Source organism: Physeter macrocephalus, chromosome 15, assembly GCF_002837175.3.
Source record: "Physeter macrocephalus isolate SW-GA chromosome 15, ASM283717v5, whole genome shotgun sequence".
Classification (NCBI taxonomy): domain Eukaryota; kingdom Metazoa; phylum Chordata; class Mammalia; order Artiodactyla; family Physeteridae; genus Physeter; species Physeter macrocephalus.
This window is the reverse complement of record NC_041228.1, coordinates 15,683,911-15,705,587: the sequence shown is the minus strand read 5'-3', so window position 1 is coordinate 15,705,587 and position 21,677 is coordinate 15,683,911. Positions and strand designations below refer to the sequence as shown.

General features: G+C 37.5%; 1 protein-coding gene across 2 annotated transcripts in view; it reads left to right on the top strand.

The window, feature by feature from the left end:
- TBC1D31 (TBC1 domain family member 31) overlaps window positions 1-21,677 on the top strand; it is a 60,837-nt gene that overhangs the window by 9,486 nt on the left and 29,674 nt on the right. Inside the window, exons 4-8 of one of the 2 annotated variants that reach the window (XM_024129407.3) lie at window positions 1,768-1,946; window positions 10,964-11,115; window positions 13,908-14,067; window positions 16,707-16,907; window positions 20,858-21,034. In XM_024129407.3, the coding sequence (XP_023985175.1) occupies window positions 1,768-1,946; window positions 10,964-11,115; window positions 13,908-14,067; window positions 16,707-16,907; window positions 20,858-21,034 (869 nt within the window). Of the gene's footprint in view, window positions 1-1,767; window positions 1,947-3,911; window positions 4,089-10,963; window positions 11,116-13,907; window positions 14,068-16,706; window positions 16,908-20,857; window positions 21,035-21,677 lie in introns of those variants that run through there. The other variant, XM_024129410.3, reaches the window with a different exon arrangement.

Sequence of the window (21,677 nt, the reverse complement as noted above, 5' to 3'; positions counted from 1 at the left end):
AAATGTTTGCAAAACCATAATTATTTTGCCTATTGATGGACTTTAAACTGTTTCCAATTTTTGATATTGCAAACACTGCTGTCACTGAAATTCTGAAAAACTAAGTCTTTAAACTCCTGTGTGATTGCTTTCCTTGGATTTTATCCATTCTCTCCTCCTCTCGTCTTACTTTTATCTTTTTATAGTGTCTTCTGTCTTATGGAAACCCCTCTTAACCAAGCCCCTTCCTCAGATGCCGTCTCTACTTCCCCAACTACCTCCCTTTCTTTGCTGCCAAATCCTGCTTCTTCACAGCATCCATCGATGGATTCTGACTCTTAGTTCCTCCATCCAGGCTTCCAAGACTTCTATCTCCAAGGTCTTTAGTAACCTCTGATTGTGTAAATCCTCTTTATCCTTTTCATTTTGTTTCTCCATAGCTTTTAGTAACACTTTGGGTTACTTCAAGAGTCTTAGTTTTCTACTGTTAGCTCTCTTGGTTCTACTTTTCCGACTCTTTCTTTTCTGGGTTCTTTTAGTGGTTCCTAGACTTTTGGGTATTTGACCCAATTAAAAAGAAAAAGTAGAGGAACCAACATAGGTTGTCAACTTTTAATTTTGCTGATTGACATTGGAAAAAAATATATAACTTCATTTCATAAAACAAGGGATTTTTTTAAACATAAACTTAGAAGGATACAATAGATTAAAAGGTAGTACTTTAAATTTAGCTTTATGAAAAACTCATTATGTTATCCTTTTCTCATTTCACCGAAGGTCAATGAAAAATTGATCATTAAGTAATGCCAGACTTCAGACTGGTGTTTGGAAACCACTCCTCCCTTCCCAAGGGTTTATCTGTTCCTCTGTCTTCAGTTTTGACCTACTTTGTGTCTTAATGTTTCCCAAATTTACATCTTGCTTTCTGACTGTTCTCCCCACTTCCATCTTTCTGGAGGAAAAAAATCTGACCATAAAAGTGTAACATGCCTATTATAGAAAACTTGGAGACACAGAAAAACGTAAAGAGAAAGTAAAAATCACTGTAATTTTATTACCCATTGATAATTATTATGAAGAGTTTTTGGTGTTTTCTCTACCAGACTGTTTTCTCTGCTTGTGTGTCACACACACACATACACACACCAAATCAATTTAAAAAATCAAATTTCTTACCTCTTCTCACACTGCTAAGTCTGTCCCTCCTTGTGTATTTATGTCAGGTAGTAGAATCACCACCTGCTTATGTAACTAAACCAGAGCCACTGGAGTCTCAACTCCTCTTTTGTCTCAACACATCCATTTAATCACTGAGTCCTTTGATATTTCTTTTGTAGCTCTTGAGTTTGTTCCTTTCTCCATTGCCACATTCTTAGGATAGACCCTCCTTATCTCCTGCCTGGGTTATTACAGCAACAGATAAACTAGTCATTTTGTAATCTCTTCCTCCTTTCTAGTATATCCACCATATCTTCAAAGTGCTTTTTGAAACAGACCAGATATGGTATTCTTCTGCGTAAAACTATTTCAAGAGAAAGGCCAGACTCCATCACGTCGCATTCAGGGCTGTTCTTAAACCCTCTTTCGGCCTCCTCTCCTCCAACCTCGGTGTTACACATGTTACTGACGTGTCCCATGGTGCACTTCATCAGCCAGCCACCGGCTTCCATTCTTTCTAGATGTTAACGGAGATGGAGGGACCTCATATAATCCCTAGCCATCAACTGAATCAGTTCTCGGATGAAATATAGGGTTTGACCTGTATAACTGTTTTCCTTTTTCCCACAGTCACCAAGGAGCTAGTTAGCTGGATGAGAGGACATGAATCATCGGTGTTCTCCATCTCCGTGCACGCATCCGGGAGATACGCCATCACTACTTCTACTGATACAGCACAGCTATGGGACTTGGATACCTTCCAAAGAAAAAGAAAGCTGAATGTTCTCCAGTCTGTGGGTATACAAAAGGTCAGTGAAGGGGGGACACGTCTTGGTCTGTTGTGCTTCTCAGGCTAGTTTCTTGATCAGCAAGATATAGATATTATAAGTAATGGTTCACTTTGTCCCACTTAGCTATGCCTTCATAACTCAGCAACAAGCAAACCTTTTTTTAAAAATTATTATTGTAGTGTGTAACTTCAACTTTAGTTAGGTGTTAGTTTTTTACTAAGCTGGTTAATTTCGTTTTATTTCTTAACCCAATTATGAAAAATTTCAAATATATAGCAGATTTGTACGAATTCCACAGTGAACACATGACACCCATGGTCTAGATCCTACTATACTATATTGTACTTACATGTTAGTAAACTATATTATGGATCTCTCCATCTTTCTGTCCCTCTGTTTATTAACTCATCTTTTTTTTTTTTTTGCATTTTAAAGTAAATTGCCGACATCGGTGCTTGCCCATCAATGCTTTAAGCCTGCATTTAATTAACTACATTTAATTGGGTTCAGTATATGTTGATGTAAAATTTGTGTATGATGCACAAATCTTTATTCATTTATTAAGTTTAGGCAAATACATACACTGTTGTAACATGTGCAGACCTATTATTACCATCATCCCAGGAAGTTACATTATATCCCTTCCCAGGTAAGTACTCCTCTGATGTTTTTCCACCATAGGTTAGTTTTATCTGTTCTAAAATTTCACATAAGTAGAGCTGGTCAGTAATGGTATGTGTAAAAGCTTTTCTCATTCAGCATCATGTTTTTGAGATTCATCCATGTTGTTGTATGTATCGGTAGTTTGTTCCTTTTTATTGCTGATCAGTATTCCATTGTACACATACATCACTTTTTTAAAAATCCATTTCTTTTGCTTTTAAGGTTTATACAATAGATTAAAAGGTAGTACTTTAAATTTAGCTTTATGAAAAACTCATTATGTTATCCTTTTCTCATTTCACCGAAGGTCAATGAAAAATTGATCATTAAGTAATGCCAGACTTCAGACTGGTGTTTGGAAACCACTCCTCCCTTCCCAAGGGTTTATCTGTTCCTCTGTCTTCAGTTTTGACCTACTTTGTGTCTTAATGTTTCCCAAATTTACATCTTGCTTTCTGACTGTTCTCCCCACTTCCATCTTTCTGGAGGAAAAAAATCTGACCATAAAAGTGTAACATGCCTATTATAGAAAACTTGGAGACACAGAAAAACGTAAAGAGAAAGTAAAAATCACTGTAATTTTATTACCCATTGATAATTATTATGAAGAGTTTTTGGTGTTTTCTCTACCAGACTGTTTTCTCTGCTTGTGTGTCACACACACACATACACACACCAAATCAATTTAAAAAATCAAATTTCTTACCTCTTCTCACACTGCTAAGTCTGTCCCTCCTTGTGTATTTATGTCAGGTAGTAGAATCACCACCTGCTTATGTAACTAAACCAGAGCCACTGGAGTCTCAACTCCTCTTTTGTCTCAACACATCCATTTAATCACTGAGTCCTTTGATATTTCTTTTGTAGCTCTTGAGTTTGTTCCTTTCTCCATTGCCACATTCTTAGGATAGACCCTCCTTATCTCCTGCCTGGGTTATTACAGCAACAGATAAACTAGTCATTTTGTAATCTCTTCCTCCTTTCTAGTATATCCACCATATCTTCAAAGTGCTTTTTGAAACAGACCAGATATGGTATTCTTCTGCGTAAAACTATTTCAAGAGAAAGGCCAGACTCCATCACGTCGCATTCAGGGCTGTTCTTAAACCCTCTTTCGGCCTCCTCTCCTCCAACCTCGGTGTTACACATGTTACTGACGTGTCCCATGGTGCACTTCATCAGCCAGCCACCGGCTTCCATTCTTTCTAGATGTTAACGGAGATGGAGGGACCTCATATAATCCCTAGCCATCAACTGAATCAGTTCTCGGATGAAATATAGGGTTTGACCTGTATAACTGTTTTCCTTTTTCCCACAGTCACCAAGGAGCTAGTTAGCTGGATGAGAGGACATGAATCATCGGTGTTCTCCATCTCCGTGCACGCATCCGGGAGATACGCCATCACTACTTCTACTGATACAGCACAGCTATGGGACTTGGATACCTTCCAAAGAAAAAGAAAGCTGAATGTTCTCCAGTCTGTGGGTATACAAAAGGTCAGTGAAGGGGGGACACGTCTTGGTCTGTTGTGCTTCTCAGGCTAGTTTCTTGATCAGCAAGATATAGATATTATAAGTAATGGTTCACTTTGTCCCACTTAGCTATGCCTTCATAACTCAGCAACAAGCAAACCTTTTTTTAAAAATTATTATTGTAGTGTGTAACTTCAACTTTAGTTAGGTGTTAGTTTTTTACTAAGCTGGTTAATTTCGTTTTATTTCTTAACCCAATTATGAAAAATTTCAAATATATAGCAGATTTGTACGAATTCCACAGTGAACACATGACACCCATGGTCTAGATCCTACTATACTATATTGTACTTACATGTTAGTAAACTATATTATGGATCTCTCCATCTTTCTGTCCCTCTGTTTATTAACTCATCTTTTTTTTTTTTTTGCATTTTAAAGTAAATTGCCGACATCGGTGCTTGCCCATCAATGCTTTAAGCCTGCATTTAATTAACTACATTTAATTGGGTTCAGTATATGTTGATGTAAAATTTGTGTATGATGCACAAATCTTTATTCATTTATTAAGTTTAGGCAAATACATACACTGTTGTAACATGTGCAGACCTATTATTACCATCATCCCAGGAAGTTACATTATATCCCTTCCCAGGTAAGTACTCCTCTGATGTTTTTCCACCATAGGTTAGTTTTATCTGTTCTAAAATTTCACATAAGTAGAACTGGTCAGTAATGGTATGTGTAAAAGCTTTTCTCATTCAGCATCATGTTTTTGAGATTCATCCATGTTGTTGTATGTATCGGTAGTTTGTTCCTTTTTATTGCTGATCAGTATTCCATTGTACACATACATCACTTTTTTAAAAATCCATTTCTTTTGCTTTTAAGGTTTTTTTTTCTTCTATTTGATTAGCTAAATGCTATTTTCAGGATTGTCTGCATCTCCCATTTAATTATTTTGCTTCAGGTTATATTATACATGCAGTATTGCTTTTAATTTCTTGGTTATTAACATGAACAGCTAGCAGTGCATGTCAACCAAAAATTTATTTTGTAGTCTCCACGGAAATCTCAGAGATCTTAATAATTTAAAAAAGATAAAAGCTATAGCCAACTTACTCATCAGGTATTTAGGCCAAAAGCCTTGGTAGGTCTTTTATTCTTTAACTGCTTTAATACTTAAATTGAATTTTAAATTCTAAGGTAGAGAACACTGAAAGTTGAACCCACAGTGGAAACAGTCATGAAACAATGACACAAAAACCATCTGTTCTTTTCACCATGAAATTAGAATCAGTATACATGGAATAGTTGCCAATTTTAGCCTTGCCTTGGTCATTCAGACATTTTAGTTTAAAAAGTAGGATTCCAAATGTTTGTGATAAGAGAATAAAATTAAATGTAGTAAATGTGAATACAGTATGCAGTATACATTTAAGTATATTCTAAAATAATAGAACATCACAGTCTATAAGTTACCAGCAAACTTTTCCTCGAAGCGCCAGATAGTAAACATCTTTGGTTTTGCTGGCCAAGAGCAAAATTGAGGATATTATGTGTGTACTTACATAACCATCTGAAATGAAATAATTTTACGATGTAAAAGCCGTTCTCTCCTGGACCATACAAGGACTGGAGGTGAGTCAGGTGGTTGTCACTCCTGGCTTATTCTGTTGAAAATAGGAAATAGTTATAAACTAATCTTAAAGTAAAAGTTTTATTCTTACCAAGTTTTTATTACACTTATATTTTTATTGCAGTTTCTGCTTTTATACTTTATTTTTTTATATATAAATGTATTTTATTTATTTATTTTTGGCTGTGCTGGGTCTTTGTTGCTGCGAGTGGGGGCTACTCTTTCATTGCGGTGCACAGGCTTCTCATTGTGATGGCTTCTCTTGTTGCGGAGCACGGGCTCTAGGCAAGCAGGCTTCAATTGTTGTGGCACGCGGGCTCAGTAGTTGTGGCACACGGGCTTAGTTGCTCTGTGGCATGTGGGATCTTCCTGGACTAGGGATTGAACCCATGTCCCCTGCATTGGCAGGTGGATTCTTAACCACTGTGCCACCAGGGAAGTCCCTGATTTTATATTTTAAATAAAAGTTTTGTGATTTTTTTTTTCCCTTGATGACACGTGGTGACACATGATTCTATGGGTTTCATTTTATGATGGCTCTATTAATCTAAAACGGTCTCCTACCTTTCTCTTTTTTTCCCATAACATGAATTTTTTTTTTTGAGAGACCAGGCCAGTTAGTTGTGTTGGAAAATGCCCCACATTCTGGATTTGTCTTACTGTTTCCTCATTATGTCATTTAACTTGTTCTCTCACCTGTATTTCTTGTAAACTTGAATTTAGGTCTAAAGTCTTGAGTAGATTCATGTTAAACATTTTTGACAAGCTGTTTACCTTGTGTGTAAGATGAAACTAGTAATAGTGCTTACCTCGGGGTTAGTTTCAGGACTGAATGTGATAATCTATGCAAAGCGCTTAGCACGATGCTTGTTTATAGTAAGTGCTTAGTACAAGTTAGCTGCAGCTGCTATTTCTATATTGTCGTTAATGTTATTATTTATTATTGTTATCTGTTATCTAGCTTTATTATGGGATTATCTCAGTGCAATTACATATCTTCTTAAAAAGCTATAAGGGAACTGTATTCTTTTTCTTTTGAACTATATTAAATAGATGCACAATCCCTTATTAACAACTCAAAAACCCAGATGTTTTTTAATAACTCATTTTGTGGCAAAATCTGATTGGAATTCATCTAGCAGCAAAATCTGAACTAAACTGACATGAGGCTGAAATATTAATATGTTTGAGTATGGAGTGTTGCTCCAGGTCACTGGGGGTTCTACATAATATTACAGAATATGCATTGTATTACCTTTCTCAAATTGGAAGTAATTCTGAATTCTGGAACACATCTGTCCCTAAAGGTTTCAGATAAGGAACTACAGCCCTTTGATTTCAAAATGTTTTTAGAGAACTTACCACTCCATCCTCTTTCCACTGATTTTTGTACCTAGCAATAGCAGTAATTAACACTAATAGTAATAGATAACCAATTGTTGAGTCCATACTATGTACTTAACACTTTGTTTTGTTATTTTTAAGCTTAAATAATCCTAAAAGGTAGATACTATTATTCTCATTTTACAATTGGGGAAACTGCACTTCAGAAGGTGTCACATAGTTTATGAAAGAGTTGCAGTTTCGAACCGAAGCTTGTTTCACTCTGAAGTCATTCCATTACGCCATACTGCCTCTCAGGTAGACCAATTACATTTCTTCAAATTAGGAAATTTTGATTCTTTTTTTGATACTTGGAGGTAAGATATTTAGCTCTTTAGTTAAAGATTTTGGAACAAATCCTGAGATTTCTAATTACTGTCGTTCAGTGTGTATCAGAAAACGTTGAATAGTGTGTTACCAAACTTAGTCTGTGTATACAAGGGGCATTCACTAAATTTTTGCTGAATTGTACATTTGACCTTAACTTTCTCTTTTTGCTGTCCTGAACTCTTTAAATTTTGTAAAGAACTCACATACCTCTCAAAAGTGAATTGGGAAGGCTAGGATTTTCATATTTTGTAAGGAAAAACTGCAGCCAACCCTCCAAAGAGTATATTTTGTTAGTGCTTTTGAAGTTTTTTCTAAGCATTTTATGTTTGTCAGGAGATGACACTATATAAATAATGACGTGATTCATTAGGAACAATTTTATAATCATTAAAATCTGGCAATTAAAATCACAAATCTAGTGATGAATAATCATGTCGGCAACAATCTATCACAGCTGTGCCTCAAAATAGCAGCTGATTTTCATTAACTTTTAAGCTTTTGCTTCTCCCAGTGGGAAAAAACTTTATTACTTTTCTAGAAAAATATTGCTAATTATAATAAAAATTTCAAGTCACTTTTTTTGACATCAGATTTGAAACAGTGTTTTAGGGCATTCATTATAGATTATAATGTATTCACTGCAAATCCTTTCTGTAAGACCTTCACATTACAGATCTTCTTAACATAATGAAACTGGCAAAAGACCTACCAGATTGTCTTTGACAGAGTGAGCTCAGGACAAAAGTGAGGAGGAGTTGGATCAGGCAAGGGCATCAGCACCTGATGTAGTTGAGTTACCTTTTTTATTGTCTTATTAGCTTTAGTCCTTAGTAGATTATTCTAATTAACCAGTATGTTCCATAGTATATTTTATATGCGTGTATGTATGTTTTTTTAGCACTATTATCAAAAAACAGATACTAGGGGCTTCCCTGGTGGCGCAGTGGTTGAGAGTCCGCCTGCCGATGCAGGGGACGCGGGTTCGTGGCCCGGTCCGGGAGGATCCCACGTGCCGCGGAGCGGCTGGGCCCGTGAGCCATGGCCGCTGAGCCCGCGCGTCCGGAGCCTGTGCTCCGCAACGGGAGAGGCCACAACGGTGAGAGGCCCGCGTACCGCAAAAAAAAACAAAAAAACAAAACAACAAAACAGATACTAGTATATATGTGTAATATATATGTAAATATATATATATTTACAATTCCCTAAAATTCTTATAGTAATGTCGTTAACTATTTGAATCATTTCCTAATTATATGTATGAAATAGGCTGGGTGACAATAAACAAATTCGTTGCAAGGCTACGGTATTTCATGTAGGTGCCTTATTGACCCATTATTTTTGTGACACTGGGGAAAGCCATGGTAGATGCGGTGTTGATGCTGCTTTTCCCCGGGACAGCTCTCTCTCATTACTGTGATGACGGTTATATCCAGATTCTGAATACTCAGAGACACTCCAGTCCAGTGCTATAGACACTGAACACTTCATCCGCAAGGAATGTAGCACTCCCTCTGACGCCAGTGAAATTGTGAAGGTGTGTGGTAGATCAGGGGTCAGAATAAGAGGTAACAAATCCTTAAAGGTGCCCCGCCTCCTCTGTGAGCCCCTGCCCCTCTCTCTCACCAACACAGAAAGTCACATATTTTAAAAATAACAAAGCTGGTAAAGACACACCAGTAGAAACAACAAGATACGTTCAAATGTAAAGTGTTACAATAAGCTATAATGCAGTTAAGAAGGCTGGTCTGGATGGGAAAGAATAAATACCTGGAACTCAGCATGTGTGATAGATCAGGGGTCGGAATAAGAGGTAACAAATCCTTAAAGGTGCCCCGCCTCCTCTGTGAGCTGGTAAAGACACACCAGTAGAAACAACAAGATACGTTCAAATGTAAAGTGTTACAATAAGCTATAATGCAGTTAAGAAGGCTGGTCTGGATGGGAAAGAATAAATACCTGGAACTCAGCATTAACTGTTAAAGATGGACATACATATACTGTACAACTCAGAAAAAGGTTCATTCATTCATTTATTCCACAAATACTGCTGAGCACCTTTACTACATTCTTGTTGTGCTTAGCACTGACTACACAAAAATAAACAAGATAGACAAGACCTCTGCCCTCTCAGAAACCAACCAAGGGTCTTCATCCCAAGGCAGCTGTGAAGGATGACACATCTCTCGCTCAGTTTTGTCCACAGTGTTTGGGGTCCCATGCATAGAGTCTCTGGGTTGATTTCCTGTGGGCAGACATATGTATAAAGAAATTATAATTATTCTGTAATTCAAAAGAGGAGTGAAATATAAGACCAAAGCTATATTGAGGAAAAAATAAGGGAAAAAAAGAATAAATAGCTAGAGCTGTAACTAGTGATCAAACCGTGTGAAATGTCTCAAGCTCTTTCTGGGGTTTTATTGGGTTGGCCAGAAAGTTCGTTTGGTTAATGAATATGTTGTTCAATAAAGTTCTTGGTGAAAATGAAAAATGTGTCTTTTATTTTTACTTAAAACCGAACGAACTTTTTGGCCAACCCAGTATTTTGAGAGGATAGGTAGGAATATTTGTCCTTGGGACATTGAATTTTTTTCATTTTCTTTCCTTCTTTGCTTCCTTTCCTACCTCACTTTGTGTGTTTTACACAAATGACACACAAAATTATATTTGAGGCCATTGAAACTCTTATGAGAAAATATTGGTCAACTTTAATAAAAATTTTATATTATCAGAAGTAAGCATTGCTTACTGCTTATGTAATAGAAAAATAGAAATTAGGAGAATAAAATGGTATTTTCAACTTCACTACCAATTTCAGTCTCAGCTGTCCATTAAATAAATTGAATCTAATAAAATATTATGTATTTTCAACTTTTTACTTTTACAAATAATGCTTAGCAAACATTTATACACATTTATCTTAAAGCATTTTGCTGATTTTTTTCCCCAAAGGATTAACTCTTAGAAGCAGATTGACTAGTTCAGAAGAGAGAGATTTGTAAGGTTGTTGAGCTGTTAGACAGTATCTTTAACCAGTGTTTGCTACAGCAGCAGTGTATGACAGTGCCTTTATCTATACTTTCACCAACATTTAATATTTTTTAACACTTATCTGTAGTTAGTGCCCAAATTAGTATTTATATTAGTATATAGCTTATAAATATAATACGTATGTTAGTATATGTACAGTTTGTGTATATGTATATGTGTGTGCATTATTTTAAAATAAATTTGATACACATAAAATGGTATCTTATTTTCATTTGAATCTTTTATAAGGTTAAATATTTTAAATTGTTACCTAGTATTTTATGAATAGCCTAGTCATTATAGTTACCTGTTTTTTGTTTAAAGGAGTTTACCTTTTCTTTTTAGTTTATAATAGTATGTAAAAATATCAGTTTTCTCCCGTCATATGTTGTAAATGTATTTTTCTCCAGTTTAAGAAAAAATAATTTTAAGACAGAGAAATTAACTACTTGTAAATTTTAAATTTAAAGAGGACTATATGATCCTTATATGAACAATAACTTTTTTTCTTCCTCTTTAGGTTTTCTTTCTACCATTAAGTAATACCATCCTCAGTTGTTTTAAAGATAATTCCATCTTCGCCTGGGAATGTGATACTCTTGTTTGCAAATATCAATTGCCAGCTCCACCTGAAAGCTCTAGTATATTATACAAAGTGTTTGCTGTGACCAGGTAATGTCCTCTTTAAGACACTAAGGATTTTTATGAAATTTAACTTCCAGGGAAATTTTATAAATTTTCATTCAGTGTTTTATTGTCCTATGAGCAAAAGTTTTCTTCAGACTTAGATACGATCTAAGATATGGTAATAAGTTTTTTACTCATTGTGGAAAATGTACACAAAAATATAAAAGTACATGAAATCTCAAGGCTAGTACTCTCATTAGCCATAATAAGCATTAACTAATAGCCACTCCTATTTTGTCTATTACCCTACCTACCATTTCTCTACTGCACCGTCATAAAGCAAAGCCCAGGTGTATCATTTCATGCATAAGTATTTCAGCGTGTATCTCTAGAGGATAGGACCCTTTTTGAAACATAACCATGTGTGTACTATCATCAGACTTTTAAAAATTCATAATATTATCATATATCTAGTTATTCATATTTCCCTGATTTGTCTAATAATTATTTTTTATGGTTGGTTTGTTGAAGTCAGGAACAAAATAAGGTTCACACGTTGCCTCGGTTGGTATATTTCTCTTTTTATATTATCCTTGCAGTTTATTTGTTAAAGAACTGGTCATTTGTCCTGTAGTTTTCTACATTCTGGGTTTTGCTCTTTGCATCCCTGTGATGCTGTTTAATATGATCTTCTCCCATCTATATTTACTATAAACTGGTTACACCTATATTTCCTATAAATTGGAGGCTTGATCTTGATCTGGTTTGATTTGGGGGCACGAAGACACTGTAGGCAGTTTGTGTACCTTCATCAAGAGGAACACAGAACTCTTTCTCTTATGATATTAGTGGCCGTTGATGATCATTACCTAGATATCGTGTGTTGCATTGGAGGTTAGCAAATGGTGCTATTCTAATTCTGTCTTTCCTTCTCCTTTATTAACCAAAACCTTCTATAGAAAGAAACTTCCTCTCACCAACTACACTCCAATAAAAATTAAAAAAAGAAAAAAAAAGGAAAAAACTGCCTCTCAACTCTCTGGTTACTTTACTGTACAGTTTGTAAAGGAAAGGCAGGATAAATGCTGGATTTCTTCCTATTTTTAAAAAAAAATTTTTTTCACCAAAATAATGGATTGGTTTATTGGCATCTTCAAAGGTGGCCGATGAAGTTTTTTGTCTTTAATCTTTGTAAGCTCATGGACTTAAACACAGTTGACATGAGTTGACCCATTAAAGTTATTATTCTTACTGATGCTCCAGTACTCTCATCTTTGACCAGTGGGATCCTCTCCAGGTCGGCTTTGAACGAACCCTTTTGATACAACCCCGGTTGTCTGTGATAGTTCTCATTCTTTCTGGTCCAACAAGATGTTCCAGTCTTATCTTGTATGTTTCCTGTCCCAAACCTGGAATCAGCCACTTCCCTAAAGGATGTGGGTTTATTTTCGTGGGAAATGATATATTGACACTTAATCTGGATGTTAGGTTCTCATTGTGGGTGGGTTGGTCGTTGTTTCCAGATATTAATGGATGTTATTTCCTCTCTTTCTCTCACCCTCTTCTTCTGAGTTATCAGTAAATCCCATCAACTGTACCAAACTGTATCTTGAATTGGTCTACTTTCCTTTGTCCATTACTACAGCTATTACCCCAGTCCAAGCTATCGTAGTCTTTTTCAGGCTACTGTAATAGCTCCCTTATTTGGTCTACCTGTTTTCAGTCTCATTTCCTAAAGTCAGTGTCTACAAAGTAGATCGAGTGGTCTTCTCAAATCATTAAGTCAGATCATGTCATTTCCCTATTGAACTCCCATAAAAGGCTTTCCACTGCTCTTAGAAAATCCAGCTCCCTGCCATGTCCCTGAGATCTTTTGTCCTCTGGTCTAGGCCTCCCTCTCTTTTCTCATCTTATTTCCCCTTACTGTGTTCCAGCCACGCTTGAGTGTGGCTTCTCTTTGTTATTTATACCTATCTCAACATTTTTGTTCTGGCCAGTCAGGAATACTGACCAGCATGGAATTCTTTCTCCAAGTCACCCTGTGACTGGCCCATTCTCATCATTCATGTAGTAGATCTTCCTCCTTTCCCAGCTCTGTAACATTACCTGGTTTTAGAGTTCTTTAAAGAACGTAACAGCTGATATCAAGTTCATTTATTTGTTTCTTTACCTTCCTCTAGACTGAAAATCCCCTGAGAGCAGGGATCTTACCTGTCTTCTTGTTCACCACTGTGTCCCTGGCACCTGGAGTGAAACCTAGCTTATAGTAGACACTTTATAATCCTTTGTGAATGAATGAGCAACAACCTTGCAAATCAATACAGCTTATTCTTTTTGTACCTTTTAAACATAAAGTAGCTTTCTTTGGCAGGAAAAAAGTTTGGGCTTTTTGGTTTTTCATATAGCAATGCTGTTATCAATTCAGTACAGTCGTATGTGAAATACAGAAAGTTGGTTAGTAGTAAGTGACTTTGAGATTATGCTATAAAATATAAATGTTACTCAGAAACTCCCAGTCATCAAACAGATATTTGTTAAGCTGGTATCTTAGCACAATAGGTTAAAAAAAAAAAAATCTACTGTAAACCTGAGTTTTCCTATATGGTAGCCACTGGATACCTGGGACTATTTAAATTAATAAAAACTAAATAAAATCAAGAGTTAACTTCCTCAGAAGTGCTAGCCACATTTTAGTTCTCACTAATCACACGTGGCTAGTAGTGACTACATTGGACAGCATAGATACAGAACATTTCTGTCATCATATTGGATCCGATTGGACAGTGCTGCTATAAATAATTCATCTAGTCTTACTTTCTCACCGTTTTAAAATATAGAGATGGCCAAATCCTGGCTGCTGCGGGCAAATCGAATCATCTTCATTTGTGGTGCTTGGAAGCCAAACAGCTATTTAGAATTATCCAGATGCCCACCAAAGTTCGAGCCATTCGCCATCTAGAATTTCTTCCTGATAGTTTTGATGCTGGTTCTAATCAGGTTAGTAACATAAATGTTAGTAAAGTTGTACTTTTTTGGAAAGATCATTATCAATTTCCGCACTATGTTAGTTCTCTTATTTAACTTGTAGGCTGATTGTTACAAGGTTTTGAAATTGCTGATAACTTGTAAAGAGTCTAAAACTGAAAAAAATGGAAAAATCTTAGGTTCTGTATATTACTGATAACTTGACCTTTTTCTAAAATCAGTATACTTTATGTCATACTTTATGGTTTACAGGGTGATTAAGCATGCTGTTTTTTATTTGATCCTTAAAGAATTCATTGAGTGTAGGCAGGGAAGGTATTCCCACCATTATACAGATTGTGACGCTGAAGCTTAGAAACACAAAGTGACTTGTCAACACTCCTGTAATTATACGGATTAAAGATAGGACTAGAACTGAAATGTTCTCACTTTGTTACGCTGTGTTCTATCTACCATAGCTGGCTGCCTCAATCCTATGAGACGTCTTTTCTTTCTATCTTGCCTTCGTTTACAAAGCGCTCCCCCTGCCACACGCCTTTTTTCTCTCTAATAGTCGAGTAGTTGAACCTTAACTTTCTTATTTTAAATTATTTTGGGTCTTGCACATTAACAAATTGTGTGTGTGTGTATGTGTGTGTTTTGTGTATTTATGTGTAATATATGTATCATATCTATTTTAAGTTTTTTGAGTAGATAATGCTTTCACATGGTTGAAAACATAAAAAAATATAAAAAGGCATAAAGTGAAGTCTTACTCTTTTCTCCCATTTGCCCAGTTATTCACTCTCTTTAACTCACTGCTGTTATATAATCTTATGTTTTTCCCATTTTTTTTTTACCTTGTTTTTTCCTAACTTAGTTTACCTTGACGATTTTCCGATCAGTACAGAACCTCATTCTTTTTTACAGGTGTATAGGTTTTTATAACCAGTCCTTTATTATTGGGCACTTAACCTGTTTTCAGTCCTTTTCTGTTACAAATAATGCTGCACTGATTAACATTTTTGTTTGCTTGTTTGTTTTTTGTTTTTTTAATTTATTTTTTGGCCGAGCCATGCAGCATGTGGGTTCTTAGTTCCCCAACCAGGGATCGAACCCGTGCCCTCTGCAGCGGAAGCACTGGAAGCACGGAGTCTTAACCACTAGACCGCCAGGGATGTCCCTTTTTTTTAATATACATGACTTTCGCACATGTCGTTTTACACATCCTGTCTGTAGGATAAAATCCCAGAGTTAAAATAGTGGTCCCAGCATTAGGTGCATCTGTAATTTTGATAGATCTTGCCAAATTGCCTTCCAGAGGGGTTGCGTCAACTGTGAATAAGAGGGTTTCCTACCATCTGACCCAGAGAAGAACGTGCTGTTTATTTTATTTTATTTTATTTTTCTTAATAAATTTATTTATGGCTGCGTTGGGTCTTCGTTGCTGTGCGTGGGCTTTCTCTAGTTGTAGTGAACAGGGGCTGCTCTTTGTGGCGGTGCACAGGCTTCTCATTGCGGTGGCTTCTCTTGTTGTGGAGCACAGGCTGTAGGTGTGCGGGCTTCAGTAGTTGTGGCACACGGGCTCAGTAGTTGTGGCTCTCGGGCTCTAGAGTGCAGGCTCAGTAGTTGTGGCTCATCGGCCTAGTTGCTCTGCGGCATGTGGGATCCTGGACTGGGGCTTGAACCCGTGTCCCCTGCATTGGCAGGCGGATTCTTAACCACTGCACCACCAGGGAAGCCCCAGAACATGCTTTCTAGGTTGTCACATTCAAACTGCCTCCAACCACCTCTAGACTATAGTCTTTCATGTAACAGGGGACATCGGCGTTTCACGAGATCACGTGGTGGCCCTGGGGAAAAGAACCTGTATATGGACAAGGCAGCAGAGGGGTTTATTGTTTCATGTGTTGAAGCTTTTTTAGTACGTTTTTAAGTTCTAAGTTGTATGAGTTACAGCTAATCTTTTTTCCCCTTGAGAGACTAGCTTCCTTCGACCCGCAGCCCGACTGCCCTTGCAGCTCGCAGACCTTTCCGCAGCCCCAATGCTAGTTACAACTGCAGGAGTCACCGGTTTGTGTGGGGCAGCAGGACAGGTGTTAGCTCTGGTCAGGCTGGGAATGGAGAAGAGAAACAGGCCCTCCACCTTCCTTGCTTCTGGCGGCCAGTGTGGAGTCAAGGTGAAGGACTGCCATTGTCTGCACTCCCTCTGGAGGGATTGGTGGAGATGCGCCTGCCGGTGGGGAGGGCTGATTCTTAGGTGACCTTTCTGTCGTCTCCCAGGATGAGCTCCTTACTGGTTCTGGGTAGAGCCAGGCTTATCTGGACCTGAACAGGGCGAATCTATGTGAGCCGTAATTAGGGATTTTAAAATAGTTGACGGCTCTCTGCGAGTATAATCTCCTCTGACTGTCCTCCCTCCCCCACCAAAGAAAAGAAAACATATGTAAATACACACGTGTGTATGTGTGTAGTTTGACTTGCAGACATTTGACTTTTTTTAATTGAGGTATAATTGACATAGAACATTATATTAGTTTCAGGTGTACAACATGATGATTCAGTATTTGTATACATTGCAAAATGATCAGCATAATAAGTCCAGTTAACATCTGAGACTTGACTCTTAACTGTGTTTTAGGAACTCATATGTTGTTTCTCTCTACTCTTAGGTTCTTGGAGTGCTCAGTCAGGATGGCATTATGAGATTTGTTAATATACAGACTTGTAAACTTCTCTTTGAAATTGGGAGCCTTGACGAAGGAATTAGTTCATCAGCCATTAGCCCCCATGGACGGTACATTGCATCTATTATGGAAAATGGAAGTCTGAACATATATTCAGTTCAGACTTTAACAAAAGAAATAAATAAGGTATGTTATCAAGTAAACAATATCTTTTTTCTTTTAAGATTTAAATGCTGTATCATCAAAAATAAAAACTCTGTGTTACAAGTTTCTAACCTCCTTGTACCTTATCCATTTTTCTGGATATGGTTTCTGCTCTAACCCCCAGAGCCACATCTCCAGATTTTTCTCACCCATGCTCCATCCCTAAATTGCTGTCTTCACAAAGGGCATCTGTTTGGAGTCCTTGTCCCATTCAAGGTGCCCCTCTGATCTGCTTCCCCAAAGAGGTCTTCAGTTCCATTCTCTTCATTTCTGTCTCTGTCTTCCCATTGTTGTAGGCTAGACACCTTGGAGCGCTATGACTGTGTCTATTCCTGTATTTCCCCAATCTAGCCAATGCTAAGTCCTGTGGTCCTTGAATCCGAGGTGTCTATGTGTGTGCCGACCGTTCTGTCTCCGTATTGGCCATCCTTGTACTGGTGCTCATTCGCTGCTCTCGAATAACAGTAATTTACACAAATACACCCACACTCAGAGCCCTCGGTGCCTGCTCCTGCCCATCAGGCATCTTTTATGTTTTTTTTAAAATTCTTTTTTTCTTTTTTTTATTCTTTTGTTTTTCTCAATCATCTTTTATATAACAGTTTTCTTTTTTTTAAATTAATTAATTTATTTATTTTCTTTATTTTTGGCTGCGTTGGGTCTCTGTTGCTGCGCGCGGGCCTTCTCTAGTTGCGGCGATCGGGGGCTACTCTTCCTTGCGGTGTGCGGGCTTCTCATGGCGGTGGCTTCTCTTGTCATGGAGCACGGGCTCTAGGTGCGCGGGCTTCAGTAGTTGTGGCACACGGGTTCAGTAGTTGTGGCTCACGGGCTCTAGAGTGCAGGCTCAGTAGTTGTGGCACGTGGGCTTAGTTGCTCCGAGGCATGTGGGATCTTCCCAGACCAGGGCTCGAACCTGTGTCCCCTGCATTGGCAGGCGGATTCTTAACCACTGCGCCACCAGGGAAGCCCACATTATTCATTCTTAATGAGAGTTGTTAGCCTAGCTGAATTTTATAAGAGCTAGATAAATGTTATTAATAGAAACAAAGATCTGAGAAAAACCAAGGTAAGCATGAGTCATTGGCTTCCTCTCTGTTATTTGTTAAGCAAATTGTGGTCATATTGACCAGAAAAGCTAGCTTATAACAGAAGAAGGATAATTTTTTTTTTTGGACGCATTACCAGCACCACCAGTGCTATTCCAGGCCTACAAAATGCCCAGGTTTATGCAAAACTTATTACCCGTGTCTCATTCCTTCAAGTCCTGTTTTCTTGCCATTGGAGAATTTCTGGTATTGTGCTAATAATAAGTAAGCTAATTCCTATTTCTGTGTTGAAGTTTTAACACTCCTAAGGTGTGGCAATTCAGGTCATATCTCAGGCTCCAACTTCTGGGAGATTCCTTTATGGAAGAACCATGAAAACTGTGGCACTAGAATAAATATTACAATAAAGATATAGAAGAATGGACTGAGGTTAGAAGATAGTTCAGGGATATTAAAGATGGGCAATATTCAGAAATCAGACCACTACTAATTACATTTCATAGGTAAAGAATTAAATCATAGAGTAAGTGGTCATTGTACTTTTTTTGGTCAGTTATTGTTATTATATTTTGTATTATCCTGTACTCTTTCTAGATGTGAATAAATACCAATGTATCCTAGAAACACACTATTAAAAAACCCTTACAGGGCTTCCCTGGTGGCGCAGTGGTTGCGCGTCCGCCTGCCGATGTAGGGGAACCGGGTTCGCGCCCCGGTCTGGGAGGATCCCGCATGCCGCGGAGCGGCTGGGCCCGTGAGCCATGGCCGCTGAGCCTGCGCGTCCGGAGCCTGTGCTCCGCAACGGGAGAGGCCACAACAGAGGGAGGCCCGCATACCACAAAAAAAAAAAAAAAAAAAAAAAAACCCCTTACAGATGCAGTTAAAACTTCAAATACTTTTCAAAATAATTTTAAAACAAATAAAAATGCAATATCAATGCCATGTATATTACCTGCTCTATACATTTTACAGTGTTATGTGTCATACATACTGCAGTTGACAATAAGGAATATTTTCTTGGTCTCCTATAATAGGCTGCAGGTTTCAAAAGCAGAAGTCCTGAACTTTTGAAGGCAACGTGAGAAAAATCTCTGTTTGAAACCTCAAAGTAGTCTTTCTTTAGTCTGTTATTTAAAAAGAGTCAAGGTGTTTGCTTTGTTCTGTTTATTTCTTTTGGGGACGAAGGGGGAGGAGGTCAGAAAAGTTTGGTTTCTGCTTCAAAGAGCTTTCCCGAAGAGTGGTGATTCATTTCCATTGTATGTCATCATGGAAGCACACTGTTCTGGCTTTCATGACAGCTTGAATTCGGGGTAATGTGTGTAATATTTGTTTTCCTGAAATCGAATAATGTTCATTTGGACATTTGGGGTATATTGTGTTCTTGTTCTCATATGCAAGGAATTGGCACTTTGGCTTCAAGAAAAATTATTTAAAAGTCACAAATCCACCTTGTCTTTGATCTGGATCTGGGCTAATTACTAAGCGAACATTCAGCAATAATGGTCTCAAACATTTAAAACACCCTGTGAAATTCATTGTACTTGAATCATATTTAGAACTCAGAAAGCCGGAGCTATTTTATCTGCTTATTTTCTTTGAACAAGGAAGATCTTTTTATTTCAAAGAGAGTGTTATTCACAGAGAAAAAGTCTTAGTGAATCATTTTACCTTAAGTAAATTGAAGTTGTTGGGGGCTTATTTTCCAGTTTGATGAGCCCCATAAAAATGAGGGTTTGGCATCGAAGTCGTGCTTTCTGCCCTGCCTCTGAAGCTGTTGACGCAGTCAGGGACTGACAGCCACCTCCATGTAGATTAGGAAATGTAACCAAGGACAAGGCAGGGGTCCTGTGCTTTCAGAGGAAAGTCATGTGACAGTTTCCCTCAAAGAAATTTCACTTGAGCCCAAAGAATATTAGGGTGCGTCTCTCAGCATTCTAGAGGGCCCTGTGTGTAAAAATGGTGTAAAAAATGGATTGATACTGTATGATTAAGGCCAGCTTTCAAGGAATAACTAAATTCTGTTTATTGTTGTTAATCATGATGTTTATTACGTTCCTCAAAGGAATTTGGCAGAAATTTGCTTTGATTCGTTAGTCAACAAGGAAACATTCTTGGACATTTTATTTACACTTTTTGCCTCAAGGATAATTATATCTATTAAGGCATATTACTAAATTGAGCAAAATACATTTTGTAAATTATATGTTAACAGGTCTATTTTCCAAGGATAACCACTGGATTTCCCCCCCCCCCCTTTTACCCCCTCCCCCTTTTGTTCTTAGTGAATCATTTTACCTTAAGTAAATTGAAGTTGTTGGGGGCTTATTTTCCAGTTTGATGAGCCCCATAAAAATGAGGGTTTGGCATCGAAGTCGTGCTTTCTGCCCTGCCTCTGAAGCTGTTGACGCAGTCAGGGACTGACAGCCACCTCCATGTAGATTAGGAAATGTAACCAAGGACAAGGCAGGGGTCCTGTGCTTTCAGAGGAAAGTCATGTGACAGTTTCCCTCAAAGAAATTTCACTTGAGCCCAAAGAATATTAGGGTGCGTCTCTCAGCATTCTAGAGGGCCCTGTGTGTAAAAATGGTGTAAAAAATGGATTGATACTGTATGATTAAGGCCAGCTTTCAAGGAATAACTAAATTCTGTTTATTGTTGTTAATCATGATGTTTATTACGTTCCTCAAAGGAATTTGGCAGAAATTTGCTTTGATTCGTTAGTCAACAAGGAAACATTCTTGGACATTTTATTTACACTTTTTGCCTCAAGGATAATTATATCTATTAAGGCATATTACTAAATTGAGCAAAATACATTTTGTAAATTATATGTTAACAGGTCTATTTTCCAAGGATAACCACTGGATTTCCCCCCCCCCCTTTTAGCCACCTCCTCCTTTAGTGAAAGTGATTGAAGATTTGCCTAAGAGGAAAGTGAATTCTGGTGATCTTAAGATGAAAGTAACATCAGGAAGAGTACAGCGGCCAGCAAAATCAAGAGAAAACAAAATACAGGCTAGAATATTAAAACAAGACCTGACTGGTAATTTTGAAAATAAAGAGGTAAGACTATATTAAACTTTTGTTTGTCATGGCTCTGCTGTAGACAAGTCTTATGATTTCTAGACCATCATTCTTCCTTCTCTTAGGAATTAAAGGAAAATTATAGAAAAGAAGCAAGTTGTAACTGAAATTATAACATGCTTTTAAAACTTTTTAATATTAAATTAATACATGTTTATGGTTTTTTTTTAAAAAGTCAAAACAGTATAGAATTGCACTGTCCAATATGCTAGCCACTCGTCACATGTGGCTACTCTGATTTGAGATGTGGTATATGTGTGAAATACACACCAGATATTGAGATTTTATTATGAACAAAAGAATGTAAAATATCTTTTTTAAAATTGAAGTGTAGTTGATTTACAGTATTATATTAGTACAAAATAGTGATTCAGTATTTTTATAGATTATACTCCACTTAAAGTAATTATAAAATATTGGCTATATTCCTGGTGCCATATATCCTGGTAGCTTCTTTATTTTATACATAGTAGTTTGTACCCCTTAATCTCCTACCCCTAAAGAATGTACAGGGCTTCCCTGGTGGTGCAGTGGTTGCGCGTCCGCCTGCCGATGCAGGGGAACCGGGTTCGCGCCCCGGTCCGGGAAGATCCCACATGCCGCGGAGCGGCTGGGCCCGTGA